The sequence below is a fragment of the Lissotriton vulgaris genome, chromosome 7, assembly GCF_964263255.1.
Source record: "Lissotriton vulgaris chromosome 7, aLisVul1.2, whole genome shotgun sequence".
Classification (NCBI taxonomy): domain Eukaryota; kingdom Metazoa; phylum Chordata; class Amphibia; order Caudata; family Salamandridae; genus Lissotriton; species Lissotriton vulgaris.
In genome coordinates, this window is record NC_141695.1 from 117,035,014 (window position 1) to 117,062,672 (window position 27,659).

Sequence of the window (27,659 nt, forward strand, 5' to 3'; positions counted from 1 at the left end):
GTAGTCCCCTAAAAGTAGCGCCGGCCGCGACGTAGCGCTAGCCGCGACCTAGCGATGTCCGCAACGTGCGTGATGACGACATGCGGGGAGGAGCGGTGATGAGCAGCGAGAAGTGGCGGTGAAGTCCGGAGCGCGGGGAAGAGCGGCGGCTCAGGTAAGGCAACGGTGAGGCGGTCTGGGCAATGTCGGGGCAGGCGGGGTAAGGCAAAGGCAAAGGCGAGGCGGGAGGCTGGAGGCGGCCGGGAGGCGAGAGGCGGTCTGGGCAATGTCGGGGCGGGCGGGGTAAAGCAAAGGCAAAGGCGAGGCGGGAAGCAGGCGGGCGGCGGTCTAAGCAATGTCGGGGCAACGCTGGGGTGGGCTGCTAGTATATATATATATATATTCAATGAAAAAACCATAGGTTATAGGCCATATATAGTTAGGAATTAGCATTTACAAAACCTTATTTTACTCGCATAAAACCATTGAAATTCCATATATAGTTAGAAGCGCTAACTATATATCGCGCACCCGCAATCCACTGCTGATGATGTCACATATTACATCATTCATGACATGGTCAGTGACATCACTGATGACATCACTGATGACATCTCAAATGACATCACTGATGACAACTCAAATGATTGTATGTGTCTGTAAAGTTTAAATATGTTTCACATATTGAAGAATGAGTGGATGTATAAGTGTCTGGATGAAGAATTTAGTAGGTGCATGACTGACTGTATGAGTGAGTGATTAAATGTCTCACTGAGTGCATGGGTTAGTGACTAAACTGTCTTAATTTGTGCATCAGTATGTTTGTTGTTGTGTAAGCTGCTGCATGTGTTGATCAGTAGCTATAAGAGTGGCCATATGGGTTATTGATTGGTTGCCCAAGTATTTGAATGGGAGGCTGAGTGTGTGTGTGGGTGGCTGGGAGGTGCGTGACTCTGTACATAGATGTGTAAGCAGTTGATTCACTAGGAGTATGAGTTCAAGAGTGCATGTGGAAACAGCTATATGGGCGGTTGACTATGCATGGGTGTTTTGGTGAGTGAATGGATTTCTCATTGCTACATGAGCAAGTAAGTACGTATGTAAAACACAATACATGTGAGAGTTGAGATATATAAATAACTGAACATAAGAGCCAGTGAATGTGTGAGTGGCTGTATCGATCACTGTGAGCTTGTATCAGGGATTATATAAGAGAGTAAATATGTGTTATTATATGTTTGAATAAGTAAGATGTGTATAACTGTATAGTTGAGGAAATGGAGGTGTGATTGATTCTTTGCATGACTGACTAGGTGTGTGAGTAACTCCATAGATGACTGACAGTCTGTGAGTGTCTGTTTATACTGAGTGTATGTAAGGTTATATTAGAGTCTGAAGAGGTTCATTGTATTATCACATGAGTGATGTGATCAGTGATGACAAATGAGATGTCATCAGTGATGTCATTTGAGTTGTCATCAGTGATGTCATCAGTGATGTCATTTGAGATGTCATCATTGATATCATTTGAGTTGTCATCAGTGATGTCATTTGAGATGTCATCAGTGATGTCATCAGTGATGTCACTGACCATGTCATGAATGATGTAATATGTGACATCATCAGCAGTGGATTGCGGGTGCGCGATATATAGTTAGCGCTTCTAACTATATATGGAATTTCAATGGTTTTATGCGAGTAAAATAAGGTTTTGTAAATGCTAATTCCTAACTATATATGGCCTATAACCTATGGTTTTTTCATTGAATTTTCAAGGTTTTGTAAATGCAAATTCCTAACTATATATCCACTATAACCTATGGTTTTTTCTGTGAATTTCATTGGTTTTTTAATAGCAAATATGAAAAGCTTTAAAATGTCAAGTACGTGATAGATAAAAACATTTTCGTATTTATGCACGCTGATGTGCTTTGAACGCTGCACCCCCCCCCCTCCCCTCTTTTGCCTTAGTAGTACTCTCTCTTTGCAGATACTGAAGGGTAGTTAACGCAGGCCTTTACCCCCGTTGTAATCCGTCGTGCCTCCTTGTCTCTCCATTTGATTGATTGTTGTCCAAGCATTTACTGTTTTAGAATTGGTTCTCTTTGGATCATTCTCTATTTACAAACAAGCACAAAGTCGCAATACTCTGTTTAGTCTTTGCAGATAGTGAAAAATCGTGTAAAAAAATAAAAGTAATCGAGCAAAATCAGTAGGCCAATAATTGGATCTCTTTTTGACCTCGCTAAAATAGAAATATTAGGAACAACCCTTCTTGAGAAATACGAAAATAGTGAGATGAACTGAGCTCCACACCATGAGGGCTGCAAGACAGCTCGGCTCCATCACCCATCCCGCACAAAATAACGACAAACCCTATGCAAATATTAAAAATATAGACAACACACCAGCAAAGAAACAGGGTAAAACATTTTATTAAAAAACTATTTACATAACGTTGGTTTATAAGATGATGTCAGTAGTGGACCGATGTGTGAATAGATCGAAAACAGCACAAGGCTCCAAGATCCAGATAGCAAGCTCCTGGATGTTGGGTGCCATAGTTTAGAGTTCTGAATTTCAGCCTTTTTCAATGCCTGTGCTTTGTTGAATCAAAATGGCGGCTTGACACAAAGCTGACTCAAGCGTTGTTACTGATGCTATGCAGACCAAAACTGGTTTTCAGTTTGTACATTTTTCTAGATTTTTCAATCCAAGTTTGGTTGACTTTGTAGAACGATGGCTTCAGATTTTCAACATACGGTGTGGTGGCGCTGACTGGGAGGGGGCGCTTCGCTCCTGCCCCCTCCCCAAGTAAGATTTTCATACGTGAAAGTACGTTAATGGTTTTGGTCCCTGAGATGCTTCGATGTCACTACCATTCTCAAATAGCATAAGTTCTGGATGTTGGGTGCCATAGTTAAGAGTTCTGAGCAGTGCTTGTAACACTGTCTGAAGCTTATTTCCACCTACTGCAGCTTCACTATTCTCAAAGTAAGTGAGTGTCGTTTGTGGACCTGACTGCATTAGAAAACAATGTGATATGTTACCTTCCTAAACAGCTTGACGGAGGCCCCTGAGGGGCGGTGTGATGGCCATGGACTCGGAGAAGACGCTTGGCTCCGACACCCTCCCCAAGTCTTATAGCACTGGTGTAGCCTGAGATCGCCCCCGACATAGGCGGCCGGCTCCCGGGGTCCGGCGGAACTTTTTGCCTTTTGATGACTCTTCAATTCTGGACCTTGTCCCACAATCCGTTTTACCTGAAGACAAGCTGTAGTGGGGCGCCCCTTTATCGTTTTAGTTGCCATTCCGCCCGCTTTTGCTACACTGTGCCTCTTCCGCCATTCAGCTGTTTACCGCCCGCTCTTGCGACTACAGCGTCTCGCTCACCATGTAGTTGAGATGCGCCCGCTCTTGCGGTGCAGCGATAGGCGGCTGCCACAGGACTCTCAAAATGGCGGCCGGCTCTTCGGTTTTGGGCCTGGTCCACTAAAATGGCCCTGGGACACCTTAGAACTCGGACGCTTGTCTGCTAGGGCTTGGGTCCCATTCTCGAAAAGCGTCCCCTCAGCCGTGAAGATTCTACAAAAGTCTTGGGGGCCTCCGACTCCCGCAGGCTTCTGGTGGGGAGCGGCTGCCATGATTGCTCGTGGAATGGCCACGACGGAGCTACGAGATGGTAGTGGTCTCATGCTGACGCCAGCTTTAGTCTGAAACATCCAGAAACACTGTAGACTACCAATTCGATCAGTTCCGGTAGCGCCCCAACATGACCCGGAAGAGAAGAACTTGCCCTCCCCTCTTTGACTGATGGTTCTTGTTGCCTGTCCCCTCTGTTGTCATTTAACAGAACTTTTTGGACTGCTGAAAGGGGTTGTGTTCTGAACGCTGGTTGGTGGAGACATTTAGACTATATTCTTGACCTACGTTGTCGCGTAATGCGTTTTATGACACGCCGCGTTAGCGCACCCGGAAGTGATCCGAGGCGCGGCGCGCAGCGCGTAACGTAAGCATAACAGGTCATGTGACTTGTTAATAAAACTTTTCATTGGTTCATTTTACTTTTGTTAATTTAATGATGAAAAGCTTGGTCATATGACCTAAAAATTACGCTTTTTATTGTTTTCGAACAATATTTTTTTTTCAAACATATGTTATAATATTCCAGGCTAATGTACTTTCCCGGAAAATTTACAACTGTCTTGCAAGTAAAATATATTCCTTTTTCGAGAAAAAGGGCGTTTCTTCCTTCCATGACGGAGCCGTTGAGTAAAAGAGATTCGGCCTGCTGTCTTAGTCGCCGATACGCCTGATTATCAGATTCTTATCGATCACTTTATGTTGCAGACATGAAAAACACAACTGCCCTTGACCATTTATCTTTACTGCGTTCCTACATATTATACCTTTTATCCGTCATGTAATTGGACTGCTTTATTTCACTTGCCTTTTACTGATTCGAAAACAGTCACTAAAAGTAAAAACTTTACAAATGAAAATACTACTACCGTGTTTTGTTTTAAAAACCTTTATTGTAAAAATGTCAGTATACAAATACGGGCCTACAACCACGTGGGCCGGCCACGGAGCAAACTGAAATCGTATATGATGAGGAGACATTTACACTGTAGAAGAACGTAACGAGCGGGCCATTAGGTGACAAGAACAAAGGTGTCTAACAGTTGCGGAATCGGTGGACGTACATTTTGTAATTAAAATACGACAGGGCCACTTACAATAACATTTTCTAGATATACATTTGCGGGCAAAGAGTTACGAGTCCCATTTATACCGGCGCCATTTTGGGCGAGGCCGGGCAGGTCCAAGATATAGTCAAAATGTCTCCACCAACCATCGGCCAGACCAGAACCCCTTTCGGCCCTTTATGCTACAAGATGGTGTCTTCCATTCAGAAAATATTGGTGGCAGCATTTTGAAAGGAAACAGAAACAGCCGTTCTCCTAGTGAGTTTCACATTGTTACATTTAGGAAGAATGTTGAAGAGTAGTATGTGGAAAATCTGAAGCCATTTTTCTACAAACTCTCAATCAGACTTGGATGGAAAAAAAAAACCTGAAGTATGTACAAACTGAAAACCAATTTTTGTCTGTATAGCACCAACAGTAACGCTTGAGTCAGCTTTGTGTCAAGCCGCCATTTTCATTCAATCAATAGCGTCCCCCTGCACACATTCAGGGACCTGGTCGTGTCTTCAGATGAAACGCATTGTAGGAAAAGAAGCAGAAAGGAAAAGGAAAAAAGTTCCGCCGGACCTAGTGAAGCTGCAGCAGGTGCAAATAAGCTTCAGACAGTCCTACAAGCACTGCTCAGAACTCTCAACTGAGGCACTCAACATCCAGGACTTGCCATTCGGATCTTGGCGCCTTGTGCTGGTTCCGACCTATTCACACATCAGTCCACTACTGACATCACCTCATAAGCCAACGGGGCACCCCACGCCGACTTTCGGCGCAGCATTGTAGGATGGCCACACCAGTGCGGCAATTTGCTGGACACCACCTCGGTGCCATCCAGATCTCTGCGCGTTCATTCAATCAATAGCGTCCCCCTGCACACATTCAGGGACCTGGTCGTGTCTTCAGATGAAACGCATTGTACGAAAAGAAGCAGAAAGGAAAAGGCAAAAAGTTCCGCCGGACCTAGTGAAGCTGCAGCAGGTGCAAATAAGCTTCAGACAGTCTTGCAAGCACTGCTCAGAACTCTCAACTGAGGCACTCAACATCCAGGACTTGCCATTCAGATCTTGGCGCCTTGTGCTGGTTCCGACCTATTCACACATCGATCCACTACTGACATCACCTCATAAGCCAACGGGGCACCCCACGCCGACTTTCGGCGCAGCATTGTAGGATGGCCACACCAGTGCAGCCACTTGCTGGACACCACCTCGGTGCCATCCGGATCTCAGCGCGTTCGAGTCACTGTGCCGGAAGAGTGACCGGAACTCAGCTGAACACGCCGTCTTTCGGCGCAGCATTGTAGGATGGCCACACCAGTACGGCAATTTGCTGGACACCACCTCGGCGCCATCCGGATCTCGGCGCGTTCGAGTCACTGTACCGCAACAGTGACCGCAATTCAGCTGGACACGCCGTCTTTCGGCGCAGCATTGTAGGATGGCCACACCAGTGCGGCAATTTGCTGGACACCACCTCGGTGCCATCCGGATCTCGGCGCGTTCGAGTCACTGTACCGCAACAGTGACCGCAATTCAGCTGGACACGCCGTCTTTCGGCGCAGCATTGTAGGATGGCCACACCAGTGCGGCAATTTGCTGGACACCACCTCGGTACCATCCGGATCTCTGCCCGTTGTGCTGCCTTCGGCCTATTCGCACATCGGTCCGCTACTGACGCCGCCTCACGTGCCAACGGATTTTCTACGCTTTTTGTAGCCCTATGTCGCATAACAGGTCATGTGACTTGTTTATAAAACTTTTCATTGGTTCATTTTACTTTTGGTTTCCTAAAGATGGAAGGCTTGGTCATATGACCTAAAAATAACACTTTTCATTGGTTTAGAACATTTTTTTTTCCCAAACGATGAAAGCCCCACCTTGTTTCCGGATCATTCAGACTGAAGCTGGCGTCAGCATGAGAGCACCACCATCTCGTGGCTCCGTCGTGGTCATTCCGCGAGCAATCATGGCAGCCGCTCCCCACCGGAAGCCTGCGGGAGTCGGGGGCCCCCAAGACTTTTATACAATCTTCACGGCTGAGCGGACGCTTTTCGAGAATGGAGCCCAAGCCCTAGCAGGCAAGCGTCCGAGTTCCAAGGTGTCCCAGGGCCATTTCAGTGGACCAGGCCTAAAACCGAGGAGCTGTCCGCCATTTTAAGAGCCATGTGGCAGCCGCCTATCGCTGCACTGCAAGAGTGGGAGCAACTCAACAACATGGTGAGCGAGACGCTGTGGCCGCAAGAGCGAGCGCAACTCAGCTAGATGGGCGCCACCTGGGGAGGCCCGTTCACGCCGGCTCCCCCACGCCCCCCCCCCGAGCCGCCGCACGCCAATTTTCGGAGCAGCATTGTAGGATACCAAAACCAGTGCGGCAGTTTACTGGACATCACCTGGGTGCCTGTCGTACATGTTGTGTCAGCCATGTGACACTGGACACAGACCGCTACTGACGAGGCCTCCCCCCGCACCACCCGGGACGCCCCACGCTGTTTTTCTGTGCTGCATTGTAGGATCCCTAAACCAGTGCGGCACCCAGGCGACATCACCTGGGTGCTGTCCAGAACTCTGCACGTTGTGCTGCCTTTGGACTATTCGCACAACAGACCGCTACTGACGAGGCCTCCCCCCGCCCCACCCGGGACGCCCCACGCCAATTTTCGGAGCAGCATTGTAGGATCCCTAAACCAGTGCGGCACCCAGGCGACATCACCTGGGTGCCGTCCAGAACTCTGCACGTTGTGCTGCCTTGGGACTATTCGCACAAAAGACAGCTTCTAACCATTGTTGCTTTTTGTGTTAAGAAATGTTTAAATGTTTTTAGTTTTTGTTCTGTTCATTATCGTTAAAAGTTAATAAAGTTTTATAACCTTAATTTGTTGGAGTGTTATCTATTTTTTGAAAAACGGGTGAATGGGGCCTTGAATCGGGTTATTGTCATGTGTGGGCTTTGGAAGTGTGCTGCTGCAGGATCGGACATTTCAAACTCAAATGCACGTTCTTCTTCTTACCTTTCCGAAGCATGGAGCGCAATAGCAGGCAGAGAAAGGGTGATGCACGTGTTGAACACTACCTGACCTGGCAAGTTGCTGGCAGTGCCCCCCCGCCCGCTCCTGAAAGAGGGCACACACACACCGCCGCCCCGAGTACTTCACAAATCTTTAAAAGACCATGCGCTTGTTCATGAGGCTTAAATGGTTTATCACCTCTTCTAGAACCCCTGCATCGACCCTCTGACGTTTCATGGAAAAATTACCATGTAACACAATAGCAAGCCCTGTCGGCTGAAACCCCCAAGGAATCGTGGGGCATATTATCAAGGGGGTTTATCTCCGCTTTTTTGGCTTTAAAAGCCATGAAAGCGGAGATAAAATTATCTCCCTATTACCAAGCTGTCGCTAACACCAGTTAGTGACAGCTAAAAGGAGATAGCGACCATCTTGGGCCCCGCTTTGCATGTCAGTGATATTTATCACTAATGACATGCAAAGTGGCGTGCCAAGATGTTAGCGACTGGAAACAGTCCCTAACATCGCTACCTTCTATTTCCAACTTTTGGAGATATTCGCGCTAAGCGCGAATATCTCCAAAATCTAACACCTGCCCTGAGCAGTTCTTAGCCATGTTATCCAATGGGAGGTGGATAACAGGGCTAAGAGCATTAGGTCGATAATACATGAATATCGCTGACTTTTCTGCGATAATAGCAAGGTTTATCTGCGATAAAAATCGCCGATGTGCGGCGATAATTTTTGTCTCTAAACAAGTTAGAGACAAAAATTATCGCTAGTTGTTCGTAATATGCCCCCGGGTTTTTGCTTGCAGAAATCGGGAGGCGGGAGACTAGCACTGAAATCAGTACTCACACGCCTGAATCAGGAGGATTGGCATGTCTGAATTCTCTACAGCTGGGGCCATAAACTACATCCGCAGGGTTAGGTGATATCCTGGGACCAGCCTGGCATCTAAAATAGCTGCCGTGCACGACAAAATTGTGCCATTCGAAAAAAAGGCAAGATGGCGCAGCCGCTGGAAGAGATGTATCAACATATATCAGCCTCCTCAGCCACCCTCAGGAAACATAGGGGATTAGGATACGTCTCCCGCACCCCCTTATACCTAGTAATTTAATTAACGAAGCACAAAATGGCGAATTCCCGTTTCGCTACCAGTTTGCGGCCCAGTTCGCGGCCCGTGAAGCGCTTCTACCGTGAAAAATCATTTTTTTTTTTATTTTCCCCACGGGACCCTTTAATAACCCCAACAACATTCCTAGGGGGTGAAGAGGGGGATACCTTGCCCCCTTTCATTAAATTCCCCCTTAGTTTTTCACCTTTTCTTCTCTCTCGATCCTACCGAGAGACAAGATGGCGGCCGCTCCGGACTGTCACGCAGCAAAAAAAAAAAAAAAAGCTCACGCACAGCCGCTGGAAGAGATGTATCAACATATATCAGCCTCCTCAGCCACCCTCAGGAAACATAGGGGATTAGGATACGTCTCCCGCACCCACTTATAACTAGTAAGGGGATTAGGATACGTCTCCCGCACCCCCTTATACCTAGTAATTTAATTAACGAAGCACAAAATGGCGAATTCCCGTTTCGCTACCAGTTTGCGGCCCAGTTCGCGGCCCGTGAAGCGCTTCTACCGTGAAAAATCATTTTTTTTTTATTTTCCCCACGGGACCCTTTAATAACCCCAACAACATTCCTAGGGGGTGAAGAGGGGGATACCTTGCCCCCTTTCATTAAATTCCCCCTTAGTTTTTCACCTTTTCTTCTCTCTCGATCCTACCGAGAGACAAGATGGCGGCCGCTCCGGACTGTCACGCAGCAAAAAAAAAAAAAAAGCTCACGCACAGCCGCTGGAAGAGATGTATCAACATATATCAGCCTCCTCAGCCACCCTCAGGAAACATAGGGGATTAGGATACGTCTCCCGCACCCACTTATAACTAGTAATTTAATTAACGAAGCTCAAAATGGCGAATTCCCGTTTCGCTACCAGTTCGCGGCCGCGCTTCTACCGTGAAAAATCATTTTTTTTTTATTTTCCCCACGGGACCCTTTAATAACCCCAACAACATTCCTAGGGGGTCAAGAGGGGGATACCTTGCCCCCTTTCATTAAATTCCCCTTTCGTTTTCCACCTCTTCTTCTCTCTCGATCCTACCGAGAGACAAGATGGCGTCCGCTCCGGACTGTTTAGAATGTTGACAGACACCGGAGAGCCAATCAGCTTTCTGCGCGCAAAGTTCCGATAAGCGAAAAGTAAGCGGACCGGATCGCTGCCCAGAGCGCTGTTACAGATATATATCTTGGTTTAAACGTTAATTTCTCAAAAACTACTGGAGCACATATATTGAGACCCAGCAAAGGCACATCGGGCTAACAGTCCCTACAATTTTGCCAAGTTTCGTGCAAATCCATTCAGCCGTTCGAGCTAAAAGTGAGTCCAACCGCCCTATGGAAAACTCAATGCAAAAAACGCGTTTTGGGACCCCCCTTTTTTCTCGGCCCCCCCTTGACGAAACCCCCCCAAATTTTCAGGGGCTGCTCAGAATCAAAATGTGCCATTTTCCTTAAAATTTCAGCCGATTCCGTCCACAAACGCCAAAGTTATTAGACATAGAATTTTCAAAAGTCCCATAGAGAAAAAATCCTAACTATATATACCTACTGGCGATAGCCAGTAGGTAATAATAAAACATCATAAATATAGATGTACATATAAATATAATATATAATATATAAATAGTCATAAAGAAAATTTTAAAAGTACCATAGAACAACATAGACCCAATATAGGCCCAAAGGGAGAATACACTTTAGTAACATATCCATGTCATTATAATAGTCCACATTCCAGCCAATCAGGCTGCAGCACCCTCTAGAACCTTCTCTTCAGAAGCTCAAGCCCTCAGATTTTCGCACGTCGTGTGAAGGTAGTCTCCCTGAGCTCTGCTCAGTTTTCTTCAAATCTTCAAATCCTTTCAACTTCTACAAAAATGTCTTCTACTAAGAAATCTTTATTCAGGCCATGTTCTTTATGTGGGAAACTACGCCCGTTCCATGAGGACCCTCATAAAAAGTGCATCTATTGCCTGTACCCGGACCATGAGGTAAGGGACTGCAAATTCTGCAGAACTTTTTCTTCAAAGACCCTGAAAGATAGAGAGGCCCGTCTCCTTCTGTGGCTACAGAAGTTGAAGACTACAGATAATCCTATATCTGATGTGGAGAGTTTGTCTTCCTGCCATTCCAAGACTTCTCTTAAGCGTGGGTCGGAGACTGAGATGCCTTCTCCTTTCCTAAAAAGTAGGACGTTTGTGGACGCTCCAAAGTCTGTCTCCCCACGGGATCTGCCGGCCTCTACGCCTACGGGTCCTGGTTCTCTGGCGCGGCAGTCCCAAGCTGTGCCCTCGTCGTCCAAACCGAGAGCCAGCTCATCGACGACAAGATCCGTCGACGTTGTACCTACGATGACGACGACATGCTCTATGTCGTCGTCGACGACGACGACACCGTCCGCATCGTCGACGGCGTACCAAGAGGTTCGGCCCATAAGCTCCATTGTGAAGATCTTGTCGACCGCGAAGAAATTAGTCTCGCCGACGGCCTTGCCAAAGAAACATTCGTCGACGAAAGCTTAATCGACGCGTCGCTCGTCGACGGTACCGCCTTAGTCGACGGTACCACCTTCGCCGACGGCACCACCTTCGTCAACGGCACCACCTTCGTCAACGGCCCCACCTTGCTTGTCGACAGCCCCGTCAGCGACGAAGAAGACCACGTCGACGACAGCCGCACCATCGATGGGAAAAGTCCTGGCTCCATCGACGGCTTCCGCTTCATCATTGACGCCTGGTTCTGCATTGTCTAATCCATCTACGGTTTCGACCAGAAGCTCGTCGATGGGACCGTCGCAGGGTCATTATTCTCTGGTGACTGCAACAACCTTTACTGTGGTGACGGCTTCTATTGTGAAACGTCCAGCCCCGCTGCAATTGGATCGTTGGGTCCTGGATGTCATCTTAAAGGGCCACGCTCTCGAATTTCTCAAATTTCCTCCCACTCACCCACCCTCTGGCCCTCCCCCAGCACATTTGAAGGAACTGTTTGCGCAGGTCAAAATTATGATTCAGAAAGGGGCTGTCAAAGTGGTTCCTCGATTACAACAAGGCAAGGGCTTTTATTCCTGCTTTTTCCTTATCAGGAAAAAATCAGGAGAGTGGTACCCTATTTTAGACCTTCGAGCCCTCAACAAGTTCATCAAATCCCAAACATTTCGGATGCTGACCTTACTAGAAATGTTACAGTTCCTAAATCCCGGAGAATTCCTCTCCACAATCGACCTCCAAGATGCATATTTTCATGTGCCAATCCATCACAGAAAGTATCTTCGCTTCACAGTAGGATTGAAACACTTCCAATTCAAAGTTTACCTTTCGGCCTTAGTTCCGCTCCGAGAGTCTTCACGAAAATTATGGTTCCGGTTGCGGCTTTTCTTCCCCTACAGGGCATACAGTTCTACCCTTACTTAGACGACTGCCTGATAAAGGCTCAAACCTTTCCTGCAGCAAGACAACACACTCAGACTTGCCTATCTGTCTTTCACGCCTTGGGTCTTTCTATCAACCACGAGAAATCTCATGTCCATCCAGCACAACAAAGAATCTTTCTGGGGGGTTGATAGACTCTCGTCTGGCGAAGGTGTTTGTTTCGCAGGAGCGACAGGGCCGCATAGTCAAGATGGTGGCTCTTCTACGCTCAAGACGGTCCGCTTCTGTCCGGATGTTAAAATCTTTTCTGGGCATGGCATCATCCTGCATACAACTGATCTCCAATTGCAGGCTACACATGCAAGTCCTTCAAGAGGAGTTGGACAAACAATGGCGGCAAGTCTCAGGGTCGTTTAACGACAAAGTCTGCCTGACCCCCGCATTCAGGGTGCACTGGAATGGTGAGTTCACCTTCCAAATATCGCCAGCGTGCGGCCGTTCCAAGACACGAACCCCACGCTTACCCTCACAACGGACGCCTCCTTGGAGGGTTGGAGTGCACAACTCGAAGGGCTGTCAGTCAAGGGCAAATGGACGGCAGATCGATGGACATGGCACATAAATCGCCTGGAACTCTTGGCTATCTTCCTCGCCCTAAAATCTTTGCGGCTGCTGGTGGAAGGAAAGTCGCTGCTGGTGCGTAAGGACAACACCACCAGTATGCACTATCTCAACAAACAATGGGGTACGAGGTCTCTTCTGCTATCCAGATAGGCACAACTGATCTGGAAATGGGCGATTCAACATCGTGTCCAACTAACAGCAGTTCACGTACCGGGTGCCTCCAACGCCCTTGCAGACACTCTCAGCAGATCGGCTACGGACAATCACGAGTGGGAACTCCATCAACCGACTCTGAAGTATGTGTTTTGTTTGTGGGGTCAGCCGGAGCTGGATCCGTTTGCAACTCCACTCAACCGCAAATGCCTATGCTTTGCAAGTCGGCATCCCCACAGCGGATCGAGCGGGAATGCGTTTTCGATCAACTGGTCGAGCAAAGTTGTTTATGCTTTTCTGTCGATCCCTCTGATTCCACACCTACTGCACAAGATGAGACTTCAGCTGTGTCACATCCTATTGATTGCGCACAGATGGCCGTGTTGCCCGTGGTTCACGGATCTCCTTCTGTTTTCCCAGTGCGATCCGATTCTTCTTCTTCCTCTGCCTCATCTGCTCACCATGAGCCATGGCCAGATTGGCATCCGGATCCGGCGTCTCTCCAGCTTCACACTTGGAACCTGAGCACAATGAGTTTGCACATCTGAATATTGCTCCAGAGTGCAGAGAGGTGCTTGCTCAGGCACACGCTCCTTCCACAGTTAAGACCTATAAACTGAAATGGAAACGGTTTTGTATCTGATGGCATAAGGAGAAAATCGATCCTCTGCTCGCCACACCTGAGCAAACCCTGCCTTTTTGCCTCCTTTTGGCAAAGTCGGGACTTTCGCATTCCACTCTTAAAGTCTTCCTGGCCGCGATTTCCTGCTTTCGCCATGATGGTTCCATGTCACTCTACTCCTCTCGGATCATTCGTCAGTCCTTTAACGGTCTGTTCCAGATGTTTACTCCTATCCGGCGTCCTCCACCCGTTTGGCATTTGAATCTGGTCTTATCACACCTCCTTTTGAGCCCGTTCATTCAGCGGAATTAAAATTCCTTACTTGGAAAGTTGCCCTCCTCCTCGCACTTACATCCTCCAGGCGAGTGAGCGACATCCAAGCTTTCACCATTCAGCCTCTTTTTCTTAAATTCTCCAGGGATGCTGTTACACTTCGTACGAATCCTAAATTTATTCCTAATGTTCCTTCAGACTTCCACCTTAATGAACCTGTCATTCTCAAGACCTTTTTCCCAGACCCTTAGTCTCCCACTGAGCGCTCTCTTAATTCTTTGGACTTGGAAGCGCTGTCTCAAATTCTACATCCAACGCACTGCTGCTTTTCGTAAATAAGACCAGCTCTTTGTGGCCTATGGACGAATGCGCAGAGGACATCCGGTCACTAAACAATCCATTACTAGATGGATCTCTTCTGCCATCTCCTTCTGCCATCAACGGGCTGGCAAGCCTCTTTCTGCTCCAGTGCGAGCACACTCGACGAGGGCAGTTGCATCCTCTGCCGCCCTATTTGCTGGAGTGCCTCTACATCAGATCTGCAGGGCGGCAAAGTGGTCAAGCAGGCACACGTTCACGAGGCACTACTGTCTGGAGACAGCTGACGCTGCAGACACTGCTGTGGGTCGAGCGGTGCTAAGGAATCTCTTCAGATGAAGGTGAGCCTCAGTTTCTTCCCGCCTCCTCTCATAAAAGGTTATTTCATATATATGCAATGTTCATATGTGCATTTCTTTGCTTGCATTTGTTCCTATTGCCTTTTATGACTCATGTGTTGGCGTACTCCTTTCTATTATTATTCAAGCATGTGAATCTATGAAAGACACCCTAATACTGGAGAAGAACTAAAGTTACTTACCTGTAAACTGTGGCTCTCCAGTATTGGTGTCTTTACACGGTTTGAATCCCAAGTTCTTTTTTGGCAACCTACACCCCAAGAAATAGTTGAGAAAGAGTCGTCCAAAAAATGACATGGGGTAACTTTCTTGGATGGCTCTGCACTGAAAGAAAAGAACGGAAGTCAGCTAGATGGCGCCTATATAGACCACCTATATAGACCACGCAGACGTCACAACTGTGAACTCAACGCCATACGATGTCTACGCGGAGTTGATCGAAACTACCTACCGACGCGCAGGTGGACTGCTAAAAAAAACATTCCAGATCCAGCCTGACACATGGAAATTTCATAGGTAGGGAATCTGCGGCTAGATGCCTCCATCAGAGCTAGCTGTTAGTAATAGTAACCATGGGAAGCATATACAAGCTGAGGCAGCCATTTCTAGGTATTGGTAATCCAGGGAACTATATAAGGAGCTGAAGCACCAGGCACTAGGTATTTGTAACACTGAGATGTATAGTTGAGCTGAGAGATTCCGTCCTAGGTATTAGGAATCCTGGGAAGCATGTACGAGCTTAGGAAGCCTGTTCTAGGTATAAGTAAGACCAGAATGTATACCAGAGCTGAGGCAATTCATTTAGGAATACTAACACTGGCGCATATACTCGAGCTGAGTAACCCTGGAATGCATACCCGAATTATAAGAAACCTATTTTAGGTATTAGTACATGTCAAGCATATAAAAGCCAAGGGTGGCCGTTCAAGGCATATTAGTTACACTGGGAAGTATCCGCGAGCTTACGGAGCTCGTTCTATGATTAGTAACCCTGGCAGGTAAACCTGAGCTGATTAACCTTGGGATCCACACCTGATCATAGGAAGCACCTTCTATGTATTAGTAACATTGGGATGTATAACCTAGCGGAGGCAGCCCGTTCTAGGTATTAAGATCCCTGGGTAACATATAGAAGCAGAGGAAGCCTGTTCATTCTCCAGAAACCCACTGCCTCTCAAAGACTGGGAGGACTGGATAAATAGTATCTCACAGTGTCTAGAGGGAGTAATTATTACCATCAACGGTACCACTCCATACAATCTATCTCACAAATAGGTACCCGGATGTTATATTGTGAAGAGCACAACCAAAAGAGTGGGGAAGGGGAAAGACTCAATCATGTGTTAAGACAAGAACCCTCACTCACCCTAGGGTGACATGCTTCATCATTGGGTACCCTCTTCACACTGAGACCACAAGGTACCCAGTGTAGGCTACAACTCCCCCGTAGGAAAGGAGCGCAAGGTGTTTTATGTCATCCAATCTAGGGTTTGAGTTAGGGGCAGATTGAAAAACAAAATCTAAATGGGTGTGAGTTAAAACTATCTCCTGGTGGGTGAGAATAATCTTCATAAATACGCCCAATGTATTGATTTAACAAGCTAAGTGGAAATAGGGTTATGGATGTTCCCCTATTGGAATCAGGTCAACATGTTTCTGCCTCTACAGACCAAAAGGTTCTTGGCATTCATCAGGACCATGCTCTATGCCACTCTGCTCATCATGTGTGAAAAATAATAAATGCCATACTTTTACTGGGATGGAGATTGTCAGTGGTACCAGCTTCTAATTAGGTTCACATGATGCATTTCGAGACTGTTAGTCATACACCACCTTCGTAAGTCCATTCATGGCAGATATCAGAACTCTGCATCGTCTCTATCGCCGCGTTAGTGAAGGGTTAGATAAATAACCGACTGCTTCGGCCTCACCAACCATTCAGAGACCCCCGCCCTACCTTGGGTACTTTTCCCTTTAGCTTACCTGGTCCCACTGCCCTTCCTCCGAGCCTCACCTGACAACAAGTGGTTGTCCATCGTTCATGCTCCTGGGGCAACAAGTTCAACACAAAAACTCCAACGTGAATGCACAAACACTTTATTATTGATACAATGATTATAATTTATGAACAGCATTAAAATCATTAATTATTGATCTACATTCCCAACAGTGCCCTTCAATTAATAAATACTTCAATATTGTAAAATACGTAACTTCTTTGTAATTTTTTCCTGAAGAAAGCCCTGCTTCCTTAGTAGTGTGGGTCTACCTGAAAGGGTCATGGCTCTATTACCAAACACCATCCAGGGATGTACGAATCAAAGTGCACTATAGAGCTATTGCTCTTTTTCCTTCGCACGAGGTAAAAAACCCTCACGCCCATTGGATAAATGGAGACCAACAGACACCACAGTGTACTCAACAATACTATACCCATGTAGTTATTAACAGCTCTGAAACTATGCAATAACTTTGCTTGGGTAACTAGTTAGAGCTTGACTGGCTGATTGGAAGTGCTTCCAGAGATACCCTCTGGCTGGACAACAAGGGACACTGCTGCCCGAGATATATTCGGACTGGGCACTAGTCTGTCACTACTACGGATGAAACACTTGATTGGCACCAGGATATCACTTCTGCCAGTACATATTCTGACTGCGCACCAGGATGTTCACCGTATGCTTTGATAGGACACTCTACGTATACGTCACTGCTAAGAGTATATACTCTGACTGTATACACTCTGACTGGACATCAGGATGTCACTGCTGGAAATGATATGCTTTGATAGGACACAACGTCACTGCTCTCATTATGTACTCTGATTGGGTATCAGGCTGTTACAACTGCAAGTGATATACACTGGAGGGAAACTAGGCATCACTGCTGACATTGCTATACTTCGATTGGTCACAAGCTGTCCCAGCTACCAATACTCTGCACCAATTGTACATTGAGCTTTCACAGCTCTCATGGATATACTATGATTCAGCTGCAAGTGACGAAATCTGATGAAACAATCGGTGTAATCTTACTAGTCGCCCTGAGAGTCCCTTCTGCCAAAGATATACTGTGATTGCATCCTAGGTGTCACACATGTCATAATCAACCCCAGATTGGACAGTAGTGGTCATATTACGGAAAGTGCCCTAGAGGCACAAAGTTGTGTGCCCTTGTCCCCACCCCCGGGGGCTTTGGTATTACGGAAGGGGCTGCAGACATTTGCGCAGTCACTTTTGTAAAGTTTTTATAGCTGGCACACATGTAGCATCAGCACTAACATGAGAGGGTATTCACTCATTTGCATGGGGCTGGACCCATGTAAATGAGGGATTATTTTCGCCGCTGCACTCACGCCGTATTACAAACACGAGCGCAAAGGCAAACTTGCCCTTCAGAGGGACATTGGTAGTGCTTCACAAAAAGGTGGCACACTGTCAGGGCTCCCCCTAGGAGTTGGCCCCTCAAGGGTAGAAAGGGGTTGCATGGACACCCATGGCACCCGCATACAGTGGGACCTGTGACTCCTTTCCGTGGGGCAGGTGGGCTGTAGCCTGCACAGAGAAACACATAGCGGCTTTGAAGCAGCTGCTCCGTACTTCACTGTTTGTGTTAGCACGTTTGTTGTAAGAGGGCACCCTCTCTCTGTCTGCACCCAGCACACCTGCTTAAATGGCATAAACAAAGATAATGCACCCTGTTTGTAATGGCCCAGGTGTCACTGCTGCCAATGCAGTATTATGATTAGACTCGTAAGAGTGTATTGCTGCACTAATGGTTGTCTGATTGGCCAGAGGAGGAAACCCTAGCTACCTCTTTCCACAGGTGTGTTCTTCCGCTGATACGGTCAGTCAGCCAACACTGCTCAGGGACTCAGAACCCTTAAGTGACGCTGCTCCAGATCCACCCAAAAATCTGAAGTACTGCCACCAGCCGGTGGTTATGCACCACCCTACAGCTGTACTTGCAGCTCTGAACTCAGCCTGGGAGGTCGGAGCAGTGTCCATGTTCACTGCCCATCCAGCTCACGGCAAAAAGGCAGGAAACCCACATTTTTGGTGAAAAAACCAAATACTCTTACCATTTGATACAAACACATCTAATAGAAAATTTGTTTTACGAGGAGGAAATCTAGATCACCCCAAAATGCATCTGTGCAGGCGCTAAATTTAAACTCAGAAACATCTAATCCATAACACTAAATCTGTCAACTTTGAAAGGATTGAAAGAAGAGCTAATCCTGCTGAGATTCAAACTTGTGACCAAAAGACAGCCACAGACTACAGCAGAAATGTCCAAACTCATCCAGCCATCTGGCAGATCAAGGACGACGTAGCATCCATATATCCGCAACAGGAATTAGTGTCGTGATTTTTGGAGGCGGGTGCCTAATATAGCAATTTCTCAGTAGGCTGGAGATCAGGTGCACGATGAGCGAGAGAGAGATGGGAAGATGGCTCGCCTCTGAGGATCGCTTGGGCTGACTTAGAAGTTCAAGGCTGGTCCTTTAAACTTAGACATTCATTACATTCAACTCAACAATCCGGTTTACTGTGACTCCTACTGAGTCTGGGGCAGGACAAGGCAGATGAGACGAACATCTTTATGGGGCGGTTTGCCAAATGTGGAAGCAAGATGATGGAGCTATGGTTGTCATCTGGTCAAGTGCTTCCAGAGAGTGGAAGTGGCAGTCAGTCGCCTAGAGTGGGGTTCTCTGTCTAGCATACGTGGGCTGTGCTTCGCTTAGGTCAGGTCGTATGCTTTCCGCAAGACTCTCTCTGCATCTTCCCCCATGTCCCAGATGGTATCCTTCAGCAGTTTGTAAGTGAGCTCAAGGGATATTCCGGCAGGGCTACTGGCTTTTCCCCAGTAAGGCATGTAGTTCCAAACTAGGGATGCGATCGGCACTGGTGCAGAAACCAGCTTCGTGATTTGGCTAGGGTCGATAGCCTTCACCAGTGGGCTTCGTATCTCAGCTTGCAGGTCCTCTGGGCTTTTGCCGGTGGCTTGAGCCACAACCTCTCGGCTATTCTCATCCAGGCCAAAGCCAACAGCATAATCAGAGAGTGTAGAAACCACAGTGTCAATGGCTTCCTGTCCGGGCTTCTCAATGGCATACAAGCAGCTCTGCAAGGCCTTTCCACAGGCATCCTTCACAAGCTTCTTCCTCTTCCATCGAACCACCTGGAAAATAATGGCTGGTATAGAGCGCAGCAGCACCTGCTTCTTCAGGTCTGGGATCTGCTCTACCAGGGCCCCGCGGAGCTGGGGCATATCAAACTTGTGGGGGTCCAGGCTGGAAACTAGAAACACCTGTGACTCTCCCACTATGTCCTTCTTCAGGGCATCAAGGTAGCTTTGCCTGACTTTCTCCTGCAACTTCCCTGCGTCAGTGGCGGCCGAGCCTCGTTGCTTCAGGCTGGCTTCCACATCAGAATCAATTTTGTTCCGGACCAAGAAAAACTTCTTTCCCAGCTCGGTGATAGCCTTCACCAGACAGCTATGGGCATGCTTGTAGCGCTCCGAGGCCACAATGATAAAAAAGCCATAGCGCTCCAAGTGTAGGTGCTTCAGGTACACCTCTATGGGCATCTCCGTAGTCCCGAATCCCGGCAGGTCCCAAATGTAGACATTGGGCAATTCTGGATGTGGGAAGGCGGTGGGCTTCCATGTGGTCTCAATCACCCCAGTTTCAGCCGCGTCTCCCTCGGTGAGCGTGAGGTCTCGCACAGCATTGATGAAGGCCGATTTTCCAGATCCCACCTCCCCAATCACGCCGATGTCTAGTCGGATATTGACTGGCATGTCCAGGGCGGATTGAAGGAGCACAGGGAGGTCAGCCAGCCCACCGGCATCACAGGCTGTGTAGAACTGCTGCAGCTTCTCTTCGCTCCACCACATGAAGTCATCCACGCTCCCTTCAAGGTTTCTGAAACGAGACATCACAGATCCTTGAAACACTGCAGTATTCTATCATCAGAGCAGATACCTCTACAGTCATACCATCTCTTCACCATGGAATTCTAAAGAGTTGTTTTGCCACAAAATACATCTCAACACCAACATCATGCATCGCACCCACCCACATTAATCCACTCCATTCCCTTGAAGCTGCAAGCGCATCCAGCCCAACTTCCCTCTCCTCATGTACCACTCATAAATCTGGACTGTGGTACACAATGTGGCCCCACAAGGCTGTGACCTACCTTTTTTAGTTCTATTTCTCAAATGTATTCCAATTTTACAACCATTTGTAATCAGAGGTGGACTGTAAGATATAGAAAAGAGGTTTGTCAACAGACCCCTGCAGATGAAGGGCCTAGAGGGCGGGATCAGAGTCAGTCCCATCACCAGGTCCATCAGCCCTCTGCACGGACCAGCCGACTTGAAGTTGTCCTAGGAGCCCTCTGGCCAGATAAACACTGCACGACGACTGACTTACGCAGAACAGAGCAAGTTTAGTCCTAGACCTCACGCTACTGCTACTGGACACTTCCACTGGTCTGCTAGAACTGTACTGTAATCTCCTTTAATTGAACACATCCATAACCACTCAAGGAGCTGCCTTGAGCCAGAAGGTTATCTAATGGGAGAGTCTGGAGAATAACACTATTTAAGAATCAGGCTTGGAAACAAACACTTTGGTGATCTTGAGTGGGACAAAAAAGGTTGATGACTGTGTTTGGGTGACCGTGAAATAGTAGCAAATGTATGTGTGGGTGTGTATAATTGGGAGTTAAGCAGAGGCATGTTCTGCATGATGTATTGGTGTTCTGAGCCTTAGAATCTTAGGAGGAGACAAGTGGAGATCTGCTGGGGAAAAATGTGAATGTTTCCCCAACTTGTCCACCTGACTTTATTTCATGTTAGCAGCTCCTCAAAGCTGCAGCTGTAGGTTATCTTGAGGACTGGGCTTCATGCTTTTAGGAACGTTGTTCAAGTGTTAGAGCTAAGCTTCTTACTTCTGTGTGCATAGGCACTACCCTAAATGTAGTGACTAGCATTGAGCCACGTGGAGGCAAAATATTTCATCTGGTCAGTTGTGGAGCCCTTGTCGATTTAATTTTTTTCAATAGCTGTAAGGCTTGAAGCCCATGTGGCCATTGGCCTGTTTTTACCATCTCATTGCCTTACCTAGTGGTCCTTTATGTTCCTGTCTGTATTTTTAACTGTTCTTATATCAGCCATTTACTTTTTACACTTACTCTACTTTTCAGCTAATAGTTGGCAGCTATATTTTGGAAATTGCACTTTAAATATCCCGTTTTGCTTGTGGCATTTTGTTAGTCTATGGTGGCCATCTTGTGGGTGATTTTTTTATTGCAGTGCTCTAGTCTTTCTTCCTTAATACTGTGCCATACAGAGGCACAGTGAATGCCCTAGTATTTCTTCTTTTTCACTACACTTGCAACGTTCAGCGCCCTTGTGGTTGTTCGCCTGTCAAACCCTCCCTTTTCTCTACTGAGTGGTACTCTTATTAGGTTTCGACCTGGGGAGGGCACGCAGTGCCCCTCCCAGATCGAAAACTTTTGTCAACAGTAAGGATGTTCGGACAGCCTCTGTTTCCCATTGGCTAGCTCCATAAATGGAGGCTAGCCATTGGGAGACAGAGGCTGTCAAACACGCTTTCTCGGGAAAACGCGATTCGGGGGCGTTTCTGGGTCTTTTTTTAAGCCCCGCTCCTTTTGCCGTGTGTCCCGGGCCGCGCTGTGATTGGCTGCAGGCCCGGGACACCCCCGTGACGTCATTTCCCGGGCAGCGCTGTGATTGGCTGCCGGCCCGGGACACCCCTATGACGTCAGCCAATCACAGCACGGCCCGGGACCTGACTTGTTTATTTGGTCAACTAATCAAAAGCGGAAGGATCACTTGTCCTGCATTGGAGGATCACTTGTCCTGCATAACATTGGGTATGCGGTCTCGGTTCTAGTCCCAATAAAAAAACCCTCATTAACGTGTTGTTTTTTTGGTTGTCTCTGAGCGGTATATTTACGTTCTCCGCTTCTTACACACGTTTTTGCAAAATCATGGGGTTTAGTGGTTTTGCAACCTCCACCAGGAGGTAATACCCTTTGTTATAATAGTAATGACCAGAAATGGTGCTCGTGAAATGGTGAAGTGAATTTAAAAGTCTCTCGGTTCCGGATATAACTTTTTATTCGTTATTCATTATTGTTCTGATAAGGTCCTTTATTGGTACCTATGAGAGAAGGATGTATAGAAAGTGATAGCTAAAATAAAACAAAGGGAAGGGATTTGGGAAAACTATAACATTATTTACAATGACATACACTATCCAGTGTGGTAGGGTATGATCGATTTTATACTCGCTCTCCAACCCCTGCACAATGAGTCAGGTCAACTCTCTCGGTGGCTTAGGCAAACTGAATATTGGTCGACAGTCGGGTTTATGCATGGATATTGACTGTATCGATGTTAAGTGAAAAACGGATATCATTTCTCTTTTATAGGCACATTCATTGGTTCTCATCAGTCATTCACTCATTAATTTTCAGTCTTGAAGGCGTATTTCATGTACCTTCTTTTTTCATAATTCATACATCCACCATATATTCAGGGAAATGGTTCATATAGCAAATATAAATAACACCCTATCCAGTGAGTGTCATTCCAGCATGCAATTAGCTTTGTCGTGCTTTTTTGATGCTTTCTTTTGTTTGCGAGGGCATGCGTATGGTAAACGAACTTTAAGGCATTCAAGTGCGTGATTATGCGCGCTAGTACGACGCGTGCTCCCGTCATTCACATACCTTTTTTATTGGTCTATTTTGACCTCATCGGAATCTGTGTGGGTCAGCGGGGGCCTAATATAACAAAATAGGACTTAGTACATCTTGTTTTCAGAGTGATACATTACGGTTTTGTAGCGGTCGTTCTCTCTGCTACCTTCGGCCACCTCGTCACTCGTCTTGTGCTGACTCTGCCACTGCAGTCCCGGAAACTCGTTCTACTTCCGGGTTCAGTGTTTCAGTTCGTGTGAAAGGATAAACATGGTCAAAAGACTGCGCTGAGTCTTTTTTTGTGATAAGATGTTAATTCCGAAATATGTTTAATCCTTATGCATTGATAAGTCGCACTTTTTATGATTATTTAAAGGGGTGTTATTTTAGAAAATGCTATGGTTTATGGAGCCAGTTATTGTTGAATGTATCACTAGTTCCATTTCACTTATAGATACTCCCCCATGGGATGCTATCATTTAGTCCTTCACGGTCTGTGCCCAATCTATGCACCCATCTTTGCTCTTTTTCAAAGAGGATGTTTTCTGCATTGTGGTCTTTTTGGGACAGGGTTTCCAAGACAACCCAGGTTAGGTCATTTACTGTGCGTCTCGCCTCCAGAAAATGTGTTGACATTTTGGTTGTTGCTTTCTTACATTTGATGTTGCTTTTGTGTTCACATAGGCGAAGCTTCACTTTCCTACAAGTCATGCCTATGTAACGTTTTTCGCAGGGGCATGTGATCATATAGATCACATGGCTTGTGTTACAGTTAGTGTGATTCCGTAGTTGCCATTTCAGATTTGGTAATAGTTGAATCTCCTTTGTTACCTTCGTTAGGTGGCAGACTGAGCAGGAACCACAGGGATAATGGCCAGTGACTGGGTTGGTATTCCAAGGTGACATCGTTATTGCTGGTAGTTTTTTCGGTTGGGGCCTGGTATGTACAAGTATATCTTTTAAGTTTTTGGTCCTTTTATTTGCAAACCTGGGTTTGGGCCATTTGATATTCGCAGATGTCAAAATTCTCCAGTTTTTGTTCACACTTTTTTTAAGATTGTTGCTTCCAGGACCGTACGTAGTTACACATGTCAAAGTTTCTATGTCTGGCTCATGTATGGCAGGTTCTAGGAGTCCGTCTCTGTTTTGATTACATGTTCTCTTCTTGCATTTTTCGATAATTCTTGATGGGTAATTCCTGTCTCTAAGTTTTTCACTGAGTTCATTTGCTTGTTTTTTGTATTCTGTGGTCTCGCTGCAATTCCTGCGTAACCTCAGGAATTGGCTATAGGGGAGATTTTCCCTAAGTGGTCTAGGGTGATAGCTTGAGAAGGAGAGTAAACTGTTTTTAGATGTTGGTTTATGGTAAGTTTTTGTTTGGAGAGTGGACCCTTCTGCGTAAATGGTGATATCCAGGAAATCTAGATGTTTTTTATTGGCTGTGTATGTAAACTTCAGCCACTCATCACATGCGTTTATCCAATTGGGAACGTTTTTCAAGCTCTCCATATCTCCCTCCCAAATCAGTATGACGTCGTCAATGTAACGACGCCAAAACAGAATTTGTTTTTGGAAGGGATTTGCCGGGTTGTTGATATACTGTGCCTCAAAGCTACTCACATACAGCCCGGCTACGCTAGGCGCAAAAGAGCTGCCCATAGACGTGCCATGGCATTGCAAATACATGGTGTCATTATACAGGAAGTAGTTTTCTGTAAGAGCCATCTTGCAGCATTCTAACACAAAGTGTCTTGGAGTTTTGTGATCCCAGTCCAGCTCAAAGAGAGTTGTTTCTAACATCTCTAGAGTCTGTTGTTGAGGTAAGCTCGTATAGAGACTCTCAACGTCTAATCCAACTAACAGCATAGTTTCTTCTGAATAGTTGAAGGTTTTTAAGAGATTGAGTAGATCCCGGGTGTCTTGTAGGTAGGTTGGTGTTCTCTGGACGATTGGTTTTAGGTATTGGTCCGCAAATTGAGACAGTGGTTCTAGTGCTGAACCAATTCCAGACACTATGGGTCTTCCTGGTGGTGGAGTACGTTCCTTGTGCGTCTTTGGTAAGGAATAGAAATACGGAATTCGAGGGTTAGTTGTTTCCAAGAATTCTGCTTCTTTTTTTGATATCCAGTTGTTTAGTTCTGCTTCCTCAGTCATCAATTTTATCGTCATTTGTAGTCTTGGTGTGGGATCAGTGTCTATCTTGCGGTAAAATTTTTGATCAGATAGTAGGTCCAGGCATTGTCGGTTATACCCTTCTTTTGTGAGGAGTACAATCCCTCCCCCTTTATCCGCTTGTTTTATGATTATGTCTTTATCCTCTTTTAGTTCTTTCAGGGCCTGTTGTTCTACCCTTGATAGGTTTTGAAAAGGTTTTTTGATGGTATCTTGCAAATTATCTATGTCCTTCATCAATGCTTGTTCGAAAGTTATTATTTCGATGGGTACTTGTGAGTTCAGAGGGCAGAAAGTAGATTTTTTACGAAGGGTAGTATCTCCATCTGATGTATAGGGAGGTTGATTTTCAAAAAAGGATTTTAGTTTTAGTTTTCGGCAGAATTCAGCTGCTTCACACTTCATTTTGAAAACATCTAGGTTTGGTGTTGGCACATAACCAAGTCCTTTGTTGAGTACATTTTCTTGATCTTTTGTCAGGACTTTGTCTGATAGATTTACTATGAGGTTGTTGTGCTTATTCCTGCTCTTCCTTTGGTTACACTCCTGGTTTGTACTTGTCGTGGTTGCTCCTGCCAGGTTACTCCTCTTTGTCGTGGTCCTCGGTTGTTCTGGCCTCTCCCTAAAAAAGGACGCCCTTGTTGGAAATTCTGTTGTTGCATTGCATGATTCATTGGGGTTGGGCCCTGGAAATAAGGGTCCACCCACCCCTGAAAGTGAGGATTGAAAGGCGGAAAGGGGATCATTTGGTGATTCATTGGGTATTGAGGTATTCGCCACTGGTTGCGTCCTCGTCTATTGCCTCTCCTGTTGCGGTTCCTTCCTCTGTAGTTTGTGGAAGACTCATCTCCGCTCCAATCTGACCCGTCGGTGGAAGAGCCACTGTTGGAGCCATTATTGGATATATTCTCATTGGGATCGAAATCCTTGCTACTGTATGGGTGGATTTTCTCTAAGGAAAATTTCTTTAGTTCTCTTCCCAATTTTTGTAGCTTCTGTTGTGTAAGGTATTCCTGGGTCTGCTTCATTTCTTTATTGATTTCTTCTAATCGGTCTTTGTATTCCGTTATGTGTACCATGTTATTCAGTTTGGTCTCTATGACTTGTATTTTAATTGTTAGTTCGTCAGTAATTTTCGTAGCTGTTTTTATTATCAGTACTAAATAATCACGGGTACATTTCCACGAAATAGCTGACCAGTCTTTACGAAAGGCTAGGTTTATGAGGAAAATACGTGGAGCGTTGGTTACCCAAAGTCCTTTGGGTGCTGCGTTAACCCTCAAGTACTCGGTCATTATTATTCCATGGACCGCTGTTCTTACTTGTTCTTTTTTAAGTTCAGTTAATTCATCCCATTCAGTATTATTTGCCAAAGTCTGAGAGAGGTCCTTATCCAGTAACAGTTGAGGTCGAGCGAGTATTTCATCTATTTCCTCGGTTGAATAACTCAATCCTAAGTTGTCTGCCATCTTCCTTGCGCTTCCTGATTTTGGAGTGCAGAGTTGGTTGCAACTAGTTTCTCCCACAGCTGTGCGCTGCTCAATATTCTCGATCAATGGTGAGGGAGGAAGGAATTCGTGATCCGTTCAATTCCCTTGTTTAAACATCAACTAATCAAAAGCGGAAGGATCACTTGTCCTGCATTGGAGGATCACTTGTCCTGCATAACATTGGGTATGCGGTCTCGGTTCTAGTCCCAATAAAAAAACCCTCATTAACGTGTTGTTTTTTTGGTTGTCTCTGAGCGGTATATTTACGTTCTCCGCTTCTTACACACGTTTTTGCAAAATCATGGGGTTTAGTGGTTTTGCAACCTCCACCAGGAGGTAACACCCTTTGTTATAACAGTAGTGACCAGAAATAGTGCTCGTGAAATGGTGAAGTGAATTTAAAAGTCTCTCGGTTCCGGATATAACTTTTTATTCGTTCCGGAGTTTTTTGAGACAGTAAAACTAATGTAGGTGATTGAGGAGCTTGTTATGGCTCTATCACGCAATGATTGTGAAAAAGGTCGACATGTTTCAGCCCTTGTTCGCCAACAGGTCGGGTGGGCTTTCTTCAGGACCAGGGTGAGGTGAAAAGGTGAAGGATACTCCTAAGAATTACTTGGTGTATCTCGTTTCAGAACGTCATTCATTATTGTTCTGATAAGGTCCTTTATTGGTACCTATGAGAGAAGGATGTATAGAAAGTGATAGCTAAAATAAAACAAAGGGA

General features: G+C 46.2%; 1 protein-coding gene across 1 annotated transcript in view; it reads right to left on the reverse strand.

Annotated features, from left to right (window-relative positions):
* Positions 1-16,610: 16,610 nt before the first annotated feature.
* The window catches only part of LOC147700956 (interferon-inducible GTPase 5-like), a 47,506-nt gene continuing 36,457 nt past the window's right edge, over positions 16,611-27,659 (reverse strand). Inside the window, exon 3 of the mRNA XM_086929787.1 lies at positions 16,611-20,458. Coding sequence (XP_086785913.1) covers positions 19,273-20,458 — 1,186 coding nt within the window. The 3' untranslated portion in view covers positions 16,611-19,272. The remainder of the gene's footprint in view (positions 20,459-27,659) is intronic.